Source organism: Parasteatoda tepidariorum, chromosome 11, assembly GCF_982258835.1.
Source record: "Parasteatoda tepidariorum strain Cologne lab strain chromosome 11, Ptep-v5.0, whole genome shotgun sequence".
Lineage (NCBI taxonomy): Eukaryota > Metazoa > Arthropoda > Arachnida > Araneae > Theridiidae > Parasteatoda > Parasteatoda tepidariorum.
This window is the reverse complement of record NC_141765.1, coordinates 82103510-82126928: the sequence shown is the minus strand read 5'-3', so window position 1 is coordinate 82126928 and position 23419 is coordinate 82103510. Positions and strand designations below refer to the sequence as shown.

General features: G+C 28.0%; 1 protein-coding gene across 6 annotated transcripts in view; it reads left to right on the top strand.

Annotated features, from left to right (window-relative positions):
- pps (protein partner of snf) overlaps positions 1 to 23419 on the top strand; it is a 153774-nt gene that overhangs the window by 5791 nt on the left and 124564 nt on the right. For 2 of the 6 annotated variants that reach the window (XM_043049286.3, XM_043049287.3), the window contains exons 2-3: positions 9283 to 9372; positions 22194 to 22274. In XM_043049286.3, the coding sequence (XP_042905220.1) occupies positions 9283 to 9372; positions 22194 to 22274 (171 nt within the window). Of the gene's footprint in view, positions 1 to 9282; positions 9373 to 11232; positions 11396 to 16815; positions 16980 to 22193; positions 22275 to 23419 lie in introns of those variants that run through there. The other 4 variants (XM_043049290.3, XM_071187837.2, XM_043049291.3 and 1 more) reach the window with 3 other exon arrangements.

Sequence of the window (23419 nt, the reverse complement as noted above, 5' to 3'; positions counted from 1 at the left end):
TAAGTTAATTAGATATGGATAAATGAGAAATTAAGTGAAATTTTAAGTATAACTAGATTATGGTGATGATGATGGTCAGATATATTTCAATGGACTAGATTCTTGAAAGCGTTGATACGTTTTTGGCTATACCGTATGCATAACCTGAGATTTTTTTTAAACTTCTTTATTAAATTTTTTTTATTAAAAATGTATAATGTATTAATTTTACTATTTTAGAATTCTTCACTGCAAGCACTGACAAATAGCTTGCAAAAATAAGGAGAGAAATTAACAATAACCATACTTTATTAATACTATATTGCAGAAAAAGGAATTAAAATTTATAAATTTAAAAATAAAAATAATTTCGAACTGTAACGAAATTCCTATTTAAGCTAGGAATAATAAATATAAGTGTTAATGTGTATTTAAATATTTAATGCATAGTGAAACAAACAAAAAAAGATGACATAAACTGCATTAGTAAGTATTTACCTAAAAAGAAAATCCTTCAACTCTAGTAATAAATAAATAAATTAAAGAAGCAACATTAAATTACATTATTTGAATTTTTGATCATTAGCACATAGATTGTAACGATGATGGACTGATATTTTTCAATGGACTAGATTTATGAAAATACTGATTTGTTTTAATGCAATTACGAATTATAAAATCATCCATCCTATATCAAAATGTATAAAATTTCTATCCAATCTGCGACTTATTTTAATTAAGTAATTAGGTTGTTGTGAAGCATTAATTTAATTTAAAAGTAAGTGGAATAAAATAGTATTTTCTATGAACTTTAACACTACTGATTTCAGCCGAAAAGAAATGTTGAGTCGCTGTAAAGAGCTACATAATCATTTCTTCAGATATTTTAATGATAAATAACAACGTTTGAAGTTTTAAAATCTTTCTTTCATTTTGCACACACTCAGGGCCGGATTATACCTTTCGTAGGCCCTAGGCACAGAGCCGGATTATACCTTTCGTAGGCCCTAGGCATAGCCGTTTTTGCCCCCCCCCCATTCCGCCCCTCTTTCCCTGCTAAAATTTTCTTGCATATTTTTTTTTTACATTTTTATTAATATGGGTTTTAATTTACGAATTTGTTTATCTAACTTTATCTGCAATACTGACATACTGCCGATATTGCAGTTGATATCGATAATACCATTTTTGGTGAAAATTTACTCTTCCGATTTAGAGGAAAACTTTGTAGATGAATTTTTACTATTTTCAAATTTGTATGAGCATAAATCTGCACAAGAAATGTTGAAGGCTCAAATTAAAGATAAACTTGTGAATACTTTTCCTAACGTTCACATTGCATTAAGAATATATTTGTCGATTCTTGGATCAAATGCAGAAGGAGAAAGATCTTTTTCCAGATTAAAATTTATAAAAAATTATTTGCGTTCAACAATGAATCAAGATCGTTTGGCATCTCTCGCACTTATGTCTATTGAATACGACATTTTGCGTAGTTCGGAATTCGACTGCATAATACAAGATTTCGTTGAATCCAAAAATCGCAAAAAAGTAATATATTAGATCATAAGATTCTGCAAAATAATTTATTACCGAAAAATATTATATTTTTATTTGTATCTTCATAATTTTGTGCAAAATACACTTGTTTTTAAAGCTAAATTATTTTGGTCAATAAATTTTTTTCTCCCAAGTTTTTCGTAGGCCCCTGAATTTCGTAGGCCCTAGGCACGTGCCTAGTGTGCCTATAGGATAATCCGGCCGTGCACACACTCTCAGAACTGTAAATTTAATTCACAAAATTTTTACTGATAATTTACAAAGGATGTTCATACGGTATACGTGATATCAAAACTAAAAGAGCATTGAAATAGCCTTAGCGGATGGAGACGGCACGTTTTCCTTCGGCACATTTGGCGTCATGACCAATCAGGGGTCGTTTTTGATTGCATCACTTACGGAGGCCTTTTGGAGCAATTTAAATGTTTAATAACTAAATAAATTAACATTTGCCGAAAAAAACAATCAAATTTTCGGTTTCATTGGAGAATTTCCAATAAGTTAGGTATGAAAATAAAAAAATTTATGATATGCTGTAATTGTCCATTTGCGAAATACAATTTTACTAACTTTTAATAAACATTTGAGCTTGATAAAAATCCCTTTCAATAAACTTGTATTGCTAAGCATAAAACTTATAAAATTTGCACTGTTGCAATTTATTTTCTTAATGACCAATTAAATTGACTAATTACTTTGTTTAAAACAAGTTTAAATTCTTCATTTATTAAATATATATATATTTATTAAATTTACGCAACAATTGCATTTATGGTAACATGTTTATTTGTTCTAAGTTATGTTAGGAATAATGACAACAAAACAGTTAATAGAAAATTAATTAGAGTAGAACATTGTTTAGAATAGAACATTATTTATTAAAATTATTTAGCTTATGCACATGTTTATTTGCAGATGTTTTTCTATTAAATTTTCCTTAAGAGTTTTGAAAGGATTTAATCTTTGCTTGTTGATTTATTTCATAATTATATAATTAATTCAAGTTTACAAAACTTAAAATAGATTGTAGAATTCAAAACTAAGTTTGTAAAACTTTAAAATCCCTCATGCCATTAACAAGTACGGAAAGGTCTCGACTGGGAAGATAGGAATTGAAAGCAGAAACAGTGAAATATGAAACTATCAAAGCAGAAAAAAGCAAGGAAATAAAAAAAAGAATATAGACATATAAGGTTCTTACTGAAGAACAGAAGGAGAACATAAGAACAAAAAATAATGAAGCACAAACAAGGCTGATTGTGCTCCTGAAAAAAACCAGATTTTTCACTAACTGTGATCCGGAGATCGAAGGTTCAGATGTTTCAAGAAATCATTGATCACAAAAGTTTTCGGAAATCAAATTTTCAAAGGTGGAACTTAAAAACACAGTTTATACTATTTGTTTGTAAGGAGAGAGCTACTTTATAAGCTTATATTCAAGATTAATATTAATTTTTTATCAGTAAGTAGTTATTATAATCATAAACTCAGGAAAGAAAGACATATTTGTAAATTTCAATTACTTCTCCAGGTCATCATAGGTATGTAAAATTTTAAATATATTTTAAGTAAACTAAGAAATATTCAGAAAAAGGGAAAAACCTTGTTTAAATTTTTTTCTAATTTTTCGATTTAAACTTTTTATTTGGAAATTTTCTGGAATTTTGACTTCGGCTCACAATCATCCCTGCACAAAGGAATGTAGAAAGAAAAAAGCAAAAGATGAAAAATCAAGCATGAAAATATCTGGCTACACCAGCAGACAATCTTTGGAAAAATCAGATAAGAAAATTAATAGTGCTTTGCCGAAATCTCTGAAGAAACTTCATGTTTTAACAAATCTGATATCAAAAATGTCTCCATTAAAAGGAAAGCAGAAAATTGTCAATGCCATTAAAAAGAAAAGACAACAGGTGCATATTTTAGAAAAAGATTTTTAAAAAAATGCTTAGATACAAAAATACCAGAGCAAAATTTAGACAACATTGTTAAGTATTATCAAAGGCAACAGAATGAACAAGGTTTCACTGTTAAAAAAGGAATTGTTATCGATTTGGGTAGTGCAAAGGAAGAAATAGGATATCAGCTGCAATCATTTGCAATACATATTTATAATGCTTACAAGCAACAGTTTAAATTTCGTCATTTGAAAGAAAATATTTCAGAGAATGAAATTATAATGCATGTCGATTTAGCTGAAAATTATACTGTAAAATATGATTGGGAAATCATGAGTGCACACTGGACGTCGGACAGTGTCACAGTATGGACTTGTGTTGCATATTTCAAGGGTGGTTGGCAGAAATAATTCATTAAGTCGTATGCCGTTATCTCTGATGACTTATCCCACAATGAAGATAGTGTGACAATTTTTAATAAAGAAATTTTATAGCATCTAATAAAATAAAAAAAAAGTACAACTAAAAAAGTACATCACTAGTCTGATGGAGCTGCCAGTCAATTCAAAAATCGATCTATATTCACAAATTAAGCTTTTCACAAAGACTAACTGGTCATTCTTTGAAACAGCTGCGTGAGGCATCAATGTTGAAAGAACATTATAGTCTGCAAATCGATCCCAAACACTGTAACACTTAATTCAGTTAAATTTTCTTTTAATTCTTCTTTCTCTAGTCCTCAAATCATGCACCTAGCTGAATTATTTACTTAACTGCCTTCAAAACTTGCTGTAACTTAAGCAACAATTTTAGAAGAAGGCCAGTGGATAGCCATATTGTTTGACAACTATTGGTGGCCTGGCCGAATAATTTCAACAAGCAAGACAGATACGACACTTAAACACCACTCCAAGCTCATAGCTCTAAACAAGTTTAAGTATTTGGAAAAACTGTTGTTAGAAACAATTTCAATTGACTCATACTTAAGCCCTTTTGCCATCTGATCTTTCACCTGATCATTCTGTACGGTTTTTTTCATACAATTCAAAACTTGCTTTAAATAATATAAAAAATAAATTGTAATGTAATTCTTTACTCATCTTTTGCTTGGAATCTAAAATAAAACTAATTCATAATAAAACCTAAGTTTAAAAATTTGAAATATTAAAAAGAAAAATAATTAAACAATATTAATTTACTAAATATTTTATTTAACAAAAGAAATCTGTAATGTTCGAATGATCTAAGACGGTGCGGTTATTCACAATGAAAATTTTTTTTTCATGTCTGCTACGTCATATCCGCAACATACACGTTATTTTTAATTTGGTACTTTTTATTTTAATTAATTTATTTCTTCAAAAGTCTTGTGATTTCTTTTATGCAAATATACACTGAAATCTTACCTAAAAAATGTTTTAATTTATTTCATAAAACTCAGAGATTTTGGTGAATGTAGAAAAACTTTCTAAAAACCATATTTTTCTGCGTCATGTCAGCAACACTTCAAATTTTTGTTTTAAAGGTGTTTAAATTCATTTTAATTTTTAAATATGAATTGGGTTAAAGGAAGACATGCAGGGTTGCCACAGGCTACTAAAATGCAACTATTTGCTACTATTTTCAGCCTTAGGTGACTATGGTGACTTTTTTTGCCTGAAAAGGCTAAAAAAGCAACTATTTTCAGGAATAGGCGACTATTAGGAGACATTTTTTACTCTTGGCGAAGTTTTTTCGCAAAAATGAATGTTACTTTTCAGAACGTTAATAAAGGAAAGCAAACTTTTATACAATCATTTATGTCCAAAGAGCCAAAAATTTAAATTTCCATTGAATTTAATAAAGTACTTGTTATATTTTCTCTCTGAGGGGCAGTTTTGTTATTTTTAATTGTTTATTCCTTCTATTAACATTCATATTTTATTGTAATTTGACTTTTATTTAGGTACCTATTTTCTAATATGTATACCTTTTATATTTGAACAAAACTTTTTTTTAATTGGAGCATAGTTAGGACTGGGCGATAAATCGATGTATCGCGAAATATGAATTTAACGCATATATCAGTAGGCCGATGTAGTGACTTTTGTTTTAGGCGGTGCACCAGAAATCTGATTTAAGCCCCCGGAATAAGATTACAATCGCGGTTTAACAATTTAATATGCAAGAATCCTTGACTAGGCTAATGCTGTTACCGCACTAACGAAGACGATTTTGATTTCGTCTAGTTGCAGAGAACTCCCGGTTTCGTGCGAGGATCAGCGTTGTAATATAGGATGCAATTAGTTTCTTTATGTCCATTTTTGTCTTTGGTATTTTTCGTTTTTGAAGATTATTTTCAATGGGACTTAAGTCATTTTGCGATCGTTGTGCATTTTATTTCATCGGAAATAATTGTCTGGTTTCTTGTAAATTATTTTCAGTGAGACTTTTGCAGCGATCGTTTCGTTCTACATTATTTCATACCATTTTTTTCTGTCTGGGTTTAATGATTATGTCATTTATTTTTAGTAGACCTACTCTTACTTTGCAATTACTGCACAATCGCTGTTATCTTAAATTTTTGTTATGAACTCAATAGATCAAATCATTGATTTTTTCAATTATTGTTTTTTATTTTAAGCGATACAATTTAATAGGGGTATTTTGTATTTAATTGTGTCATAAAAAGCTAGTTTTTTTAAAATTTATTAAATGTAGTTAAGTATAATAATTTGATTGTTTTTCAACCAATAAATGCTCAGTCGTTTTTAATTATAAAAAAATTAAAGCAAAACTTACCTTTATTTAATTTGCTTTTATTTTTGAGAAAATGAAAACAAAGTTTTAAAAAAATTCGGCTATTAGTTAAAACAAAATTTTTTTAAAAATTAAATAAAAAGTTTAGTAATGTCTTGACGTTTTTAATTTAACAATAGTACTTAGAGTATTTTTTAAAATTTTTTATTAAAATTCTTTCAATACTTGTTTGTTTTATAATTTGTTCGATAGTCAGCATCATTTTTAAACAAATAAATCTTTAGTCGATTTTATTTTCAAAAATGAAAATAATAATATATAAGTAAAAATATTTTTACATTTATTAAGTACCGAATTCGACCATTAGTTAATACTACATTTTATTATTTTAAGTAAGTAAATAAAAAAGGGTCTAATGATGTTTCAAAAGCATGTTTTTTTTTCAACAAATAATAAATAAATAAAAAAAAAATTTTCTAAGGTGAACATTTCTTTGGTTTGTTTTCCACTTTCATTTTTTCTCTTCTTTTAACTTTTAATGCATGTATGTAAAATAATTTGTTACAGTTTTATTATTTTTAAACCAATAAATCTTAAATCATTTTTAATTTAAGAAAAATGAAATAAAGCTTGTGTTTGCTTTTACTTTGACTTCTTTATTGATTTAATTGAAAAAATTAAGCAATGATATTGATGTCATAGTAGAATATGTTTAGAATTAATATTTTCTTTTGTACTAGATTTATTCCTTTTTATTTATTCTTGATTAATTTAAAGATTTCCCATAGGTAATTTTTGAACATATGCTAAATTGTGATACATCACTATATAGTGATGTCTCATGATTTAAAATTTCTGACATCACCCAGTCCTAATAATAGTATTTGACAATTAAGCTATAATTTTAGTTATATGGCTACTATTTTTGATACATTTTTGTTCCTGTTCAGGCAACTATTTTTATAGTTTTAGGCAACTATTTTCATGCTTGAGGCTACTAAAAGCAACTATTTTTGTTCATTTTTTACTGTGGCAACCCTGGACATATCACCTGATTTTATAACACTAAAAACCAGTTACCTAACTCAATTTTTTATTTAATTATGAGCAATCAATGTTTGTAAATGTCATGTCCGCAACATGCACAATACCACAAAATCGTCCTATAGGTAAACATAAAAATTTTTAATATCATTTTGATGGACATTACGTACTTTACGCTACATTTGCATTAAGCTTTTACTCTATAAAAAAACTTTTCCTTAAAATACGTTGGTCATTAAGTATATTTTCAATAATCAAATATTTTCATTTGACTTGCAAAGAGTGCGATGAGTCAATACTATTCCGTAGCCTTAGTTTTAAAGTAGACATTTACCTTTTGGGTGAGAGTGCTACCTCAATAAATTCAATCACCTTTATAAATTTGTGAATTCTATTATTTTTTTTTTGGGGGGGGGGAAGGTATTTACAACTCAAAAGAGCAAGAAATCCCCCCCCCTTAAAATAGAGTATAAGTTTGTTATGGAATCTAAATTTTTCTTTGCTCTTTAAATATTCATTTCTATCCTTCTCATTTGAATAGCTTCTATCCAAAAATACATGGGTGGTGGATCCCTTCCATAAAATTTTTGTGTTTTCACTTTTAATTAGTTGCAACATCTTCTGTAAGCATATTCAACAATTAATTTTTAATATTTTTCTATGCATAAATGGAAAAAAACAAAAAAACTGATGCAATCAAACTAAATCCTTCACATTGAGAAGAAAACTAAAATAAATAAGCTACATCATTTTTTTTAAAACACCTGTTAGTAGCCTTTTTCACCCTTGATATTGATGAGTCTAAAAATAGCTTATGGCACAGCATAATAGCATTCTTTGCTTTTTTTTTTATTTCTTGTTTTCATGAAATCATTTTTGTTTTTAATTTATTGTTTTTAGAATTGTTTAAGGAGTGGGAAAAAAATATAGATAAGCTGCAAATAACAAAATGTTATAACTTTGTAGTTAAAGAAAAAAAATTATTTAAAGCAGATTATGGAAATTCTTACAAACTAATTTTTATTTCTCAACAGTAAGATCATAGTCTTCACTTTAAAATTGACATGAATTGAACTTTTGAACAAAAATGCATGCTGATTTCTTATTTGATGTTTAAAAAGACAGCTCTGTCCTCTGGCGAACAACTGCCTGCCAAAAAATAGATAAACAAAAGATTTCAATGAAAACAAATATAATTTGTCAAGTAATGTCAGTTAAGTGATGCTTTTAGTATGTTAATTTGTGGAACATTGCCTTCTTTATATTAATCCGAAGTATAGTTACTATTTATAGGCGTTTGTTATATTAGAACCTTATTTTAAGTGTTTTCTTTATTTTTAACAACTGAAATTGTTTTTTTTTATAATGAAAAGTCAGAAAAATGAGCCTTAACAGGTTTTATGGATTTTGAAATATATAAACATTCATTAAAAAAATAATAAATGTTGCAATATCTCAAAAATATTTCTCTTTGGTTTTATGTTATTTAGTAAAATTGTATGAGAGGAAGCCTTGGAAACTTCTGTCGTTAGTTTTGACTTACTGACTTTTTTTTAAAAGGCATGAAATGAATGATCATATATTTTCTAAAACTACTGCATCAATTTTATTGAAATTTCGTCTTCTAGATTTTACTAAAACTAATACTTAAATATAGTAATAATAATAATTAAATAATAAAAACTTTGACAAAAATTCAATATGTATAGATATATTTTATCCTATATTTTATTATGGACTATAGCTCTTAACTGTAGCTCTTAAAAGCTGAACTTTTAAAATTTTATTAAATACTGTTCAAATATTCTTTTATATGGTTAATGCTTGAATTAAGTGATTCTTTTAATTGCATTGCAAAAAAAGAAAGAAAATATGCATTTCTCCTCTTTGTAAAACCTATATTTCTTGTTATTGTTTTAATGCTTGTGTTGTCCTTTGATTGTGGGTAATCTTATTTAGGATATTTATATGCAGATTTTGTGTTCTTTTACTTATCCTGTAAAGCATACATATGAGTTGAGTTTCAAATTACCTTATTCTTAAAAAGTATTCTTTTTTTTAGTAAAATTTTGTTCTGATAAGGAAACTTCATATGTTGAATTGTACTCAAAAATGGAAGATGGAATATCAAAGGAAGATCTACCATCAACATGTAAGAAATTGAGTTATATATTCATTTTTTTAATATGTTATTTGAAGTTCATGTACTTTTACAGTAAAAGTTCAAGCATTTGAAATTTAGAAGAAATAGCAAATTCAAGAGCTTAATTGCAGTTTTCTATATTGCCATATTTTTTGCAGGAAGTATACACAAATTTTTGCTTAGACTTCTGGAAAACACCTTTAAAAGAGAAAATTTTATCAAAGTTACCATTCATTAAGAATTCATAAAAATGTAGCATCGATGGGGCAAGTTCCTCCAATAATTTTCCAAACTTCAGATTTTTTTTTTATTATTTATTTTTTTTATTTAATTCATAATTTTAGATAGTTTTGTTTATAATTTAAAAAAATATTTCTAAGATTGTTACTTTGATGCTTATGTTGGGAGCCACTCTTAAGTCTTGAGGACTAAAATCAGTCTTGAGAAAAAGCCAGTGAACTGAATTCCATACTACAATTAATATCTTTCCAATTTGTTTCTTGAATTTTTAAAAAAAATTATTTTTCTTAAGAAATTAAATATTTTTCATTAAAAATAATTTTAAAAAATATTTCTTCTTAATGAAAATAATATTTTTCATAATTATTGAAAAATATTCAAATGAAGATCTGAGACCGCAATGAAAGAATTGGAATAATAAAAATTCGGATGCCTATAGTGTTGAATCTGCTTCAGTTTGTTTTTTTCTCTGATTTTTAAAAATGTTAATAGAATCAAAATAAAATGCTCAAATTGAGATTATTTTTTTATTAAAAAAAAGTTATAGAATTATGAGTAAAAATTGATTATGAAGTGAAAAATATGTTGAGATATGAATGGCTCCAAGAAAAAATTTGTAGTTTATTTTCACCAAATGGTGTAAAAAGAAATACACAGTAGCAGTTATTTTTGTTTTGTTTGCTGTAAAAAAATATATAAATATTTTTTTAAGAAATAAAAATAAACTCCTTCATTAAATACAGAGCATTACTCTTAAACTTAAAAGTTTTGATAAGTTTTTTTCTGGGTACTTTTCGAGATTTGATTTTAAAACGCAGTGGAAAGTTCCATATCCGAAATCGTCAGGATTTCTTTAAATCCAGAAAATATATTTTTTTGGATAATGAGTCTTTAATGTAATAAACATCAAAACATCCTTATTCAATAAAAATAACAAATACATGATAATTAATGTCAATTACAATCATTAACGAGTAAATCCACATGATTTGCGTGGTTGCCACTTGATTAGCTATTATTCTACATTGAATCTGCATTGTTTTGCCAATTATTAAAATGGATTTTTATTTGGTTTTTAAAATTGCAATGCTTTAATCTATTATTTTTTGGCAAATTTTCAATGGTGCATTTCGCTCTCAATTATTGATGATTTACCACATGGATTTATGGTCTAATTTTTTATAGTTATTTCTACCTATTTTCATAGTTTTTTAATGCTACATTTTCATACATGGCAAATTTTGAATCGCACATTTGTAGAATTACTATTTGTTACACTCCATTTGTGACTATTTTATTGTCTACATGGTTTTGTAGATCCCATTTTCAACAATTTGGGATTTTTTCATAGTTTTTAAAATTTTGATTTTATTTTTAATGTAATATTATTCCGATCCACGAATTCCGAATCATACTTGTGAATAATCACTTAATAACCCACTTAATTTGTGACAATTTTGCAATTTTTTCTAATTGTCAATTTTTTACACATTCTGTAATTGAATGCATGATTCTTGGTGGTAATAATCCTTTTATGTGAGAGGTGAGAAAAAAATGCGTGATTTTTTTCACACGGTAGTGAAATGCTGAATTTTGTTTACATGATATCCAATTTTTTTCATGTTGTAGGGGAAATCGAATAAAAATCGGAAGTCTGTTAAAAATCATAAAGAAGTGGAAAAACGAAGTATTTTCATCCCTGCATACCATAATTTCGTGGAGCTAAGTTGCGGGGTTATTGATTTAAAACTTGAAAATTTGGTAGGAAGGTGTATGTAACGAGGCCTATATGGTAATACTTTTTTTCCTTTAGAAAATTTTGCTTTTTAGAAGCCCCACTGGAAATTTCATCATCATTTTTTCCACCTTTTACTAGTACTTTTTATTATATTTTCATACTTAATGCTACTCCAAAGAATGGTTAACACATCTGAAATTTTCCCCACCCCCACACTCTCCAATTCACTCTCTTGGAATCACTTTCTGGAGACTGCTATCCACAAGAGAACAAAATCTCTCTTTCCCTTTTGCCATATGAACAGCTGTTGAGCCTAGGCAACAGGGGTGGAGGGGGAAAAGCATAAATCAGAATGGAATGAATGAAGAAAATCAGGGTGGTGCTGGTGATAAAGTCAGCTGTAAAACAAACGTATCCCCCCTTTTTTTCCAGGAAATATGTCTCTTCCACTTGTCAAGAGATGCCTCTCTACTCCCCTTTTTTCTTCAGCTGGTTCTTAAAAACATGTGAATGTTTGATGAATAAAGGGAGCCGATGATGAGCTTAGAATGACCTTGAATATTCCTACAATTAGAATGTTCAAGAAGAGTTTAAAACTTTCAACAGTGTAGAGGGGAAAAAGCAATGTTTGAGAATTTTACACACGAATAAAAGAAGGACTGTCCTAGGCGGAGTCAGTTAAAAAAAAAAAAAAAAGCTGGTTTCTAAAGTGTGAGTTCATCTTCTTCCTGGGCTTATTTTTTTTATCCTTTAATCTTCAATTCTGATCTTTTGTTGTGTTTTTGTTTTATTAATATTTTACTTTTATTTTAATTTTTTCTTTTGTTAATATTTTTCTTTCATTTGTACTATTTCTTTAATTTTGTTTTGTTTTAATTTTAATGTAACTTGTTATTCATTTTAATTGCCTCCCATTAAGAGGAAAAGTTATACAGCTGCGTTTAAGCTGTCAGCAATTAAAAGAGAAAAAGAAACTGTGAGACATTGCTTCAAAAAAGTGGAAATCATCGTTGGATAAAACGAAACCGAAAGTGATGCTGAAAGTGTGAGTGACTGGGATGAACCCGAAATAAACAATGAACTAATCAATCTATTTTGCTCTGATATGGAGAGTTCTGATTTTGACGGATTTTAGGTGCAGTGATAAGTAAATATAGTGATATGTGATATCTAAATAAATTATTCTTTAGTTTTTCCTTGAGCGAAATTTGTTTAGATTTATCGTTTATTTCTAAAAAGTAAGATAGTTTTATTTTTAAGAATTTTGATACTTATTTTAATGGTTTTTGATATAGTAATTATTTTATATTTTATTTTTTCCTTCGAATTAAAACTAGAAAAGGCTTAATTTTACTTCGAAAGTTATTGTATTCTAGGATTAATTAGTTTATATACTAGGATTGTTTTTATTTTTTTGTGTATTCAATATCCTTTTATTTGTTTTTATCTAAATTATATATACCGAATTTTTCGGCGAAAGCGCCACGGCACTAACGAAAAAAAAAATTCCTAAATGCTGCACTTCCGATGTAGCGGCACTTTCGACGAAATAATTTTTAGTAGCAAAAAAATTTATCAAGGAAAATTATTTAAGAGGTAATAATTTTCTGAGAGAAAGACTATTAATAAAAATTAATAACGGAATCGACGAAATATTCGCCCATATCGCGCTCTCCCATGTTGCTGCAGAACAATTGCTAACTCTTACCAAACTTTCGACAGCTGCCTGCAAGAAAATAAACAAACGAAATAATATTTAAAAAAACATCGCATACAGTGACCGATTTAAAAGGTATGCATCTTGTATCCACCCCCAGCTTAAAGAAAGTTCGCAAGCTAGAAATCCACTTAGTGCCGTGGCAATTGTAATTGGAGCGAACAGATGAAGAAGTATCCACTTTTCTTATCCCCAACCCCTTTAAAACTGACCAATTGATTCCTCTGAAACAGCTCCAGTAGAAATGACAAGCAGAGGAGGTGGGGTACATCCCTCTTTTAAACATTTTGTTCTCTCTTTGTAAGCTGAGTCATATTGTGTTTTTTCCATTCAACGAGAGGGCATTATATCCACTAAAATTCCACCCCCAAAGATTGTGAAAGTGAAATTCGTTTCCCCATTGCTCGTTCCTTCTTGAGAATTTTTTTTGGTGCACTTTTAGTTAATTCTTATTCCTGTTATTAATAGTTATTTCGTTATTAGTTATTATTTATTGTTTTGTTATTATTAGTTTTTCCTCAAATTGTTATCTGTAATAAATTTTTAAATCTTTTTATTTTTAAATCTTTTTTTTTTTTTTTTAAATAAACTTATAGCTTAAGATTTTTTCATTTCTCTTATTGCATTGTTTTACAGATTTCTGTAATCAGTCACAACGTTAAGTCTTCCGCTAGATATAGTTGAATTATTTTTTTATTATAGAAGAATAATTGACTTTCCTAACATTTGAGATTCTCCAACCTTTTTCCCTCAAACTCTAACCCTCCCAGCGCAAGTTTTTTCTATGAGCTCCGCTGAGCATATAAATATTTTTCTGCTGTTAATTATTTGCTTTTCTGAAATAAAACATGACAGCTTTATTTTTTGGCGCGGTGCCAACTGAAAGAAAAACTTTATTTATATTGTTTTGTTTTTTTGCTGAAAAAGAAAACTTTTTCACATGAACTCTTTGTTAACGTATTTTAGGCCCGCTTCCCCTCCAAAATAATTTAGAAATTTAGTTATTTGATGCATTTAAAAATATTTTATTGTACTTAACATTATTTTCAAACCATTTAAAGGGATTATTAATTATGCACGCTTATTTCAAATTAACCCCAATCAACGATGATCTAATTTAGCCTTGCCTGAACAGTATCCATAAGTGAGCGGACCTTTTAACGAATTTTATTTTTTTTATGTTTTAGAAATTAAAACTTTACTTTATGAATTTTTTTTTTATTATATAGATATTCTAAAGAGTAACTTAAGCAGGGTGGCCACCCACATTGAAAATCTGGAATTATCAGGGAATTTTTTTTATACTGGAAAAAACCTGGAAAAATCAGGGAATTTTAAAGAAAAGCTGGAAATTTTTTTAATTTCACTAATTTAAATTATTTACTAATTTTCTTAATTTAAATTCTTTCATCAATTATACCCACTTTTTTTTAGACGGAAATGTATCTCCAAGCAGTTGAAATATCATCAACTTAGCAATACTTTGCTTGCATCAAAATTTGTTCCATTAAAGCTCTCTGTTGCTAAACGAATGTGAAAACCTTTGACTGCTATGGACTGTGCAATTTAGGAAAGATTGTGAGGCAGGTGGAAGAGGGGATTAGGATATTAGCTTCTTTTTTTAAATTCTGTCCTTGGGCTGAATCCATTTATGGCTTAAGTTTGTTCCAATGCTTTCCTGGTAATTTTTTTCCATTTTGACAAAATGTTTTTGTATTTTTAACTTTATAAAATTCTCCAAAAATTAGTTGGTTATAATTTAATAATAATAATAGATTTTATATTGCACTCTTTTTCTGAAAGCTTTTGTATTCCCAAAGAAATCTGTGAATTATTTTTTCTCAGCAAACCAACCAATCACATAATTTTTTTTGCAATCGCAAACAGCAATGTTTATCGACAAATTGTTGCATTAATGCTAATTTTTTCTATTTCATTTTAACCTTTTATAACATATTTTAATTTAAAAAAAAGGTTTTTTTTTAAGAACTAACTATATACTAATATTTAATTTTACTCTTTTGTTGGCCAATATATGATTTTTGATTCAAAATTTTGTACCAAAACATTAAAAAATGAATAAAAAATCTTGCCAAATTATCAAAATAAATTATTTTTTTCAAGACATGTTAAAAAAATAACATTTTGAATAAAATATTTTATAATATAAACACTTTTCTTGTACCCACATCCTACACTTTATTAGAATAAAGAAACTAAAACCTGTAAATTTTAAGATTTTTATCTGGAAAACCTGGAAAAATCAGGGAAATTTGAAATCTGATTTGAGTGGCCCCCCTGTAAAGGTCTCTTCTATAAGGATGCTGATATGCTCGGTGTAGCACCTTTGTGGCGCTTATGATAACTTTTTCAAAATGTTTTCATTTTTATCGATGTGCGCCACTTTCACCAGAAAATACCGTATATGCATATTTAGATACACATGTTAAGTCTGTAATCAATACCTGCATTAGTATGGTAAAATTCGGCTCGGCGTGTCCAATGGTGCGGCGTTTCTCCGTGAAATTACGGCACTTCTTTTTCAACCAGTCTCAAATGCAAAAAAAAAAAATTATTAAAAGGGGAAAGAATTATGTTTATTTTGATTGACGTGTGTCTGGAGAAGAGACCCTTCTGGTAAACCGACATCTGGATATGGGACTTAATACTACTGTATCTGAAACTAGATCTGAAAATAATTACTCGTCATGTGGCGAGTCAACAAAAGACGAATAATATAAATAAAATGAACAATTAATCACTTTTTCCCATCTTTTTTTTTCTTGAAAATTGTTTAATGAAAAAGTACACCAATGCTGAAAGACTCTGGAAAATGCAATTTTCCTTAAAATGTCCAATGTGTCCATTCAAAATTTTGAACCTTTAGAATCCCTCAATTTGTAATCAAAAGATTCATGTGGAAGGAACTAACAATTCACATATTTCAAAGCTGTTATGTATACATTATATTTGTTTTGCCTCCCCAAATATTTTTGAATAAGGTTCTTTAAATTTTCTCACATATATATTTATATTATTTTTATTGTTGAATTAACTTTTTATAGCTGTAGATTATTTCTAATATGATTTTTTTAAAACATAATTTAATCCAAGCAAAAAAAAGTTCAATAAGACTAGCTATTAAATGTAAAGAACGAAACGATATTGATCACCGACTCATTAGATTTAATGAAATTGTGGCTACTAAGTTATTAAAGTCTACCAGCCACTGGCTACTAGCTAAAAATTTAAATTTTCTGGTCTACCTGGAATTAATGGGACTTTGGAAGGTCCGGAAAATAAATTTTTACGGATAATAGGTCTTTGAGATAAACAAACATCGAAACATTCTTAAAGATAACAAATAGACAATATTTAATGTCAATTTCATTCAACAATGTATTAATCTATGTGGTTTTTCCAGTCGCAATTTCGGCAGCTATTGTTGTAAATTGGTTTTTAAAATCTCAATGTTTTAATACGCCATCATAACATGTACTTTAAATGTCAAAATACAAAATTTGAAAGAAATCATACAAATATTTCCCGTGAAATTGGATTTTAAATATAAGATTTCATTAAGATTTGATTTCTCAGGAACTATTTAACTGATTTCGTTCACACTTCGTGTTTTTAAATATTAAATTACATTTTTTAAGGTTATTTTAAATTTGAGAACTTAATAATTCAAAATTTTTTGACTATTTTTATATAAAATGATAAACAATTATTAAAAATTATGTTTTTTCAAGGAATTATCTATGGATAAATTAATTTCATAATTGTGTGCAAATTTTTTTGATTTACACACACACTGAAAAAAAAAAAGAAAAAATTAACATTGTGGGGTCCAAACATTGAATTGCTCTCTTGTTCAAACTATTGGGATGACATTTCCTAGATTGTGGCTATATTTTAAGGGTAAGATATCTATATCCATTGAAAAAAGATAATGTTTTTTATTCAGAGAAAATATGTTTTTGTGTCTGATTTCACAAGTTAAAATATTGTCTACACTAATTAATTAGCATATTTGAGGATAATTAAGATTGAGTCTTAGTACGTAACTGATCATTGGATCAAAAGTTATTTTGAAAAATTATTTTTTTTAATATTTTTTTGCATACTGGAGATGTAATAAATTTTTGATTTTTGTTTGAGATTAAAGTAAAGCATTCCCACAACATCTTGTTGAGGGCCAGGGGTGTCATGAAAGTTAAGACTCCTCAATTTGTGCCAAACGGCATGATTGTGGCAATGTAGCCTTTGTTCTTTGGCTGCCTGGAAATGGCTGCTTTTTTTTTCCTAGGCAAGTTGGTACCCATTGATCTGAAGCTAGATTTTAGCCCACAGTCTCCTCAAATAAATCAAACAAAATGTATACGAGCATGTAATGGGCTGTGGATTGTCACACCAATCCACTGACATTGCTACAGTTTGTGTCTTGATAATGCTAGTTTGAGAAATTGGCATTTGCATTTGATTTAAGGACTGTTCTCACTGCATTAAAAAAATTCAGATGTAAATTCGGAGATCCAAACAAGAACCTTATTGCCAAATTTTTCATTAGTAAATAAATTCCATCAATCAGGTTCTCATTTGCATCAGCAAATTTTTTACATGCTGTGAAACTGGTACCTTGTGTAATGGCGAGTCATCTGTTATCCTTTTACGGTAATGATCATGATGGTTAATAAAAGTTTATATATTCTTTAATATGGATACTCCATTGATGCTTTTTTTACTCTTTATTTTTTTCTTTCTGCTGTTAAAGCCAAACGTTCTTCAGTAACTTATTGTTGAGCTTATTAATGATGGCATTGTTAGACTTTGTATGGAAAAAAATTGCATATCATTTCAGCAAAAGCATGAACATCTTAAGTTGTTTGACTGTTGAATTAATTACATCTCATCTATAAAGTGTTCTTGCATGTAGATTTTAGTTTATGCTTGCTACAGCTACTTGTGAATAGTCTTTAAATTATGTTTTCCTGCATTAGAAGTTTCTTGGAAGTTTTTATGAAACTGTAGTTTGCCTCTGAATTCTTTTTTCTTATAAATAATACAATGAACTGAATGTTTGATTTTGAAGTGCATGATATTAGTGGACTATGAACCACCCTAATATGTTTTTTTTTGTTAAATTCTTGTCTCTCTTAGTTTTTATTATATATTTTCATTACATAGTTTATAAGAAGAGAGCAAATATATTTTCTAATATTGCAGTATTTCTCGTAATTTTTCTTCCTAAAGTTTATTGAAATATGAAATAATATTTGACTCATCTGCACTTCTGTCATTTATATTCTCTCTCATTGTTCAGTCATAAATGAATAATTTAACAATAATTTGTTAGAAGGATTCTTTTCTTATTTGTTGCTTTGTAATGAATGCGCTCTGAAACTCTTGCTAACTGGAATATTTTGTCTTGTCCGCTGGATTAGCGATTTCGTATAGCGTGTTTACCTTAGAATTCATTCATCAAATGCTTCATGGTTTTTTTTTTTTTTTTTTTTTTTTTTTACTTAAGCTTTTATGCGAGCTTCAGGGTGCATAGTTCCTTATTCCAGCTATTTTGGAAGTTCAAGTATGTGCTAGGTCTGTTTTTATTTTAAAGTTTTTAATAAATAGTTTATTTTGGCAATTTAGTTTTATTTCATTATTTGATGGCTCATGTTAGTTTAATTAATGTTAGTTTCCCCCACATTTTGGTGCGTCGAGTCGGAGCCATCGAAATAAAATTTTAGTTAGGGCTTTGGATTACTTTTCTTGAGCTTTCAATATGCCAAAATTATTTGAAGAGTTACTTCAGCTGAAAAAAGTAGTGAAAAGTAAAGTTAATAGGGTAACTAATTCTATCTCTGACTTGTTGCAAGATACTGAACTTAGCTGCACATTCAGATTTTTGTTTACGCCAAATAAAAGAACTCAATTTTGAAGTTTCGAATCTTTTCAAAGACATCTTAGTTGTTTGCTACAAGGAAAATTATTTAGATTACAAAACTGAGTTTTTCGACTTACTGAATAAATTAGATAGTTTTGAATTGTCTTTAAAGAAACAAAGTAGTAATTTGGCCGAAAATAGTAATTTGACAAACGCACAATCTCAAACTTCGGTTGTAGCTGAAACTCCAAAGGCTTACATCAATCTTCGAAAACTGAACTTACATACTTTCTCAGGTGATTTATTTTCATGGATATCATTTCGAGATTTATTTTCAGCTACTGTACGCAATAATGAATTATTATCAAATTCTCAAAAATTGCAATATTTGAAATTATCAGTTAAGGCGAAGCACTGTGTTAAAAAAAAGTGAAACCTTTATATTCTACCTTTTTTGAAAGATAATGTGCTGGCTGATGATACTCTTATCACTGAAAGTTTGTTAAGAACAGTTAGTATCAAGAAAATTATAAATTTAACCTAAAACCCAAGTATTACCAGTATTAGTATTACCAGTTACAAGACTGGTATTACAACCTGTTAAGCAGGTTCTAAAAAAACGAAGCTTTCAATAACTACTAACGGCACATTTCCAGGTTGGAACTATCCTCCACCTGTTTTAAGGGATAAAAATTTTTCTGAATAAAAAATGGTTTTACTGATCAAATTCATTTTTGTATCAAATTTCGTAATTTAAATTATCTTCTACTAAAATTACTATATTTAATGTTGAAGTTTGTTTTTCAAACCATGCAGATAGTAATTTATTACTTTAAAGATGATTTTTTTTAACCTTCTTCTTTTTCTTTAACCTTCTTTTTTTTAACCACTCCAGAGAAAATATGCAAGTTCTTTAACAAAATGCTAACGACAGTAGTAGAAGACGGTACACTTACCAAAAAAACAAAAAAAGACGACAGATAAATAATAAATAAGTCTTAATATTTTTATTATTATACACTTCTATAACCATGTCTTTAAGTTATTGAAAATATATGCCTAGTGACCAGGAAATTTTATATTATTTTTTATCCGAATTATCATGTTTTATAAAGTCAGAACAGATGTGTTGGTCTAAATTGGGGTAACCTTATTTTTAGCCACCCTGTACTTGCAAAAGATAGATGTAAAGCATATTCTGAGTCACAGTATGAATTCAATAGGACTATTCAAATGTACAAGTAAAAAAACAAAACAAATACTTTTAAATTTAATTATTAGTTCTAAATCATTATTTATTCCTTACAAACTAATTCACGTGCTTATTAATTAAAAAAAAAAAAAACTTTTCCACCTCTAAGAAAGTTTTGTTTCTCTGTTTCAAAATAGTTTTTTTTCTCCATTGAAATAGCTTTTTCTTTGCTTTAAAATAATATTTTTCAATTCTAAAATGGACTGTTTTGCTGTCTAGAAAAAATCACACTTCTTCAAAATGATGTCATTTTGTCCCATCACTGATGTAAAGCGAAAGTCTAGCATGATACCGATATCCCAACTTGCTTTACCAAAACATGAAACATACAACAAAAAATGAGGGATAATGCTTGTTTCTAAATTTTTTTTAGTTCCAATTGAAAAGAATTGCCTTTGAATTAATCTAAAACATGATCTCGGTTCATCTACTTTCCAACTTCATTTCAAGTGTGTTAAATGGCACTTTAGTACAAATTTCAATCATTTTCTGATCACCGAAATTATCCCAAAGCAAAATTTTAACCACTTTCCTACGTATACAAAATAATAGATATAAAATTAAAATGCAAAAAAACAATAATAAAAAGGATTTTTAAACCACATCTATTAAGTTTACTAAAAAAGATAAAATATATATTTTTGTCACACCTAAAATAAAAAGTATGAGGTGCTTCCTCCTGATATTTTTCCCTTTTTTTTAAGTACCTCTGCATTTTTTGTTTAAACTTGAAACAAAAGTTTAAATTTCGCTTTTGACAAATATCAGGCTATTAAGATCTGTAGATTCTTTACAAGTTTAGTACAGTACAGAACCCGTTATCCGGAAATCAGAAAACCAAAAACCCGGAACGAAATTCGATAAATTTTCCCGCCATTTTTTTTTTAAAAATTTTTTTTCCTCATAAGATTTTAGGATTTTTCTTTCTTTTTTTGAAAGATGTTTACCTTACCATCATTTTGGAAATAATCATTAGTGTATTACTCCATTGTTTTTTCTTCTTTTTAAGATTATTTCCACAAAAAAAATTTTTTTTTTAGTTGGGTTTAACAATAAAAAAACGGCTTTTTGTAGCGATTCAGAAAACCGGAAAAATCAGTTATCCGGAATAGCGATGGTCCCGATCGTTCCGGATAATCGGTTCCCTACTGTACTATCCTTTTCTCATCACCCTTTATTTCCTAAGTTCTTCATTCTACCAAAAACCTTCAATTGCCATACTTTCCAGTGCATAAATCAACTTTTTTGAGCCCCTAAATTTCAAAGAACGGGTTGACTGATAATACGTTTGGACGCAAATATTTTTGTTTTCTAACACAAAAAATGCTTAGCTTAAAAAATTAATCAATATAGTTAAAAACAAATACAAATCTCTAAGATAATGCAAACACATAAAAATATTGTAACACAAAACTTTTATGTAACAAAAATAAAATTTTTACACCATGCATCATTTCAGTTACCACAGTATTAATTTGAATTATACTTTGGTTATAAATGGGTTATACTTTGTTTGCAATATCCTAATAAAAACATAAATTACATTGCAGAGTAAAAGGTGGTCGTAAGACATCTAGTCTTACAACAAATGTGACTAATACACTTAAGGTCAAAATGCATATTTTCACGATAAAAATAGGAATCGACTTACGCTCTGGAAAGTACAAATGTGTATTTAAAGAGAATGTTTTGCAGTTATTAGGTTATTTATGGAAATTTTAGAAAAAGGCAATTAAAAAAATAATGTTTTGGGCAAAACCCTCAATCTTTTTAATAGGGATCTTTTTATTGTTTTTATTTGTATGGTATTCAAAATACCTCTACAATTCTGCACTTAATTTTTTTATCTACATTTTTGTTTGTCGCTGGAATATAAATTTTATTTATTAAGAATCCATGTTTTCATATACTTTCTAACTAGCAACCTTGCTTTATTTTTATAACATATTTAGATAAATTTGTTTTTATCATGTTATAAATTATTTTGAAATATATTTAGGCTTGACCAACTCTTCAAGTGAAAATTCAAGACTTTTGGATGAACTAAGTGTTGCAAATCAGCTTATGGCCTTAGCAGAAAGTAAAATATTTTTAATATACTGAATTTTATATAAAATTCTTTAAACCCACTTGTGGTGATCCAAAAATAAAAAAAAAGAATATCACCCTAAATAATTTTTGTTCCAATGATCAGATTTTAATATTCTGAATGGTTCTCCGGTTAGACTTTTATTATGCTAATTAATTAGTGCTAATTATGATTTACTTGCAAAATAATCCATAAAATATACTTTCTTAGAATATGCATTATTTTTTGTTGTTGTGGGATATGAGATCTTGATCTGTAATTTACATAGGGTTGGGGTAGTCAGAATCTGGAATAGTGGCCACCATAGTAAGCTGAAGAAAGTTTTGTTTCCTAAATGGTTATTTATTTATTTTAAGCCTTTCATCTTAATAAGCAGTGGCATAATATCACAGTTATGCCTCTGTTCCAAGAATCTTTCCACTATAAGACATTTTTACAATTCTAAAATCTAATATTTTGAACTGGGAGACCAGCCGCAAGATGTTCTAATTTGTTGTTTCAAAATTATTAGAACTTATTAATGGAATATATAAAAGAAGAAGAAAAAAAAAACATCTGATTAATAATTTTTTTCTATGATGAAATCCTATGATGATTATTGTCTTGTTATTTAGTAATTTAGAAGATGAAATTAAACCTTTTATGATGGAGATATGTTGTTCCAAAAACTTGAATTGATCTTTTAAATTCAAAAATAACACATCAAAGTTCATTAATACATTTCTTTAAATTTTGTATGGAAGGGTTATTTACAAATTCATTCTTTTTTAAATATTTTGCTGCATTTGAAGTTGATGAACCAAATAATTTCAAAATGTTAATTTCTTGTTAAAAAAATGTTATTAATATTATAATTTTTCAAATGAAATATTAAATCTTCAGATTTTTTTGTAAGAAATGGTTGAATCGATAATTCAAAGAGTAATAAAATTTTGAAACTTGAAGTGAAGTGGCTATATAGTCGACACTCAATATAATGACCTTAGTGGCACAGATGAAAACAAACCTTATAATAAGGGGCCATTGTGTCGTGAAAACAAAACTGGAGCAAGTTACTTATAATTCATAATTACTGTACTTATTTCTCGAAAAACATGCTATACATTAAAAAAAAATTATAAAACTGAATAATTGAC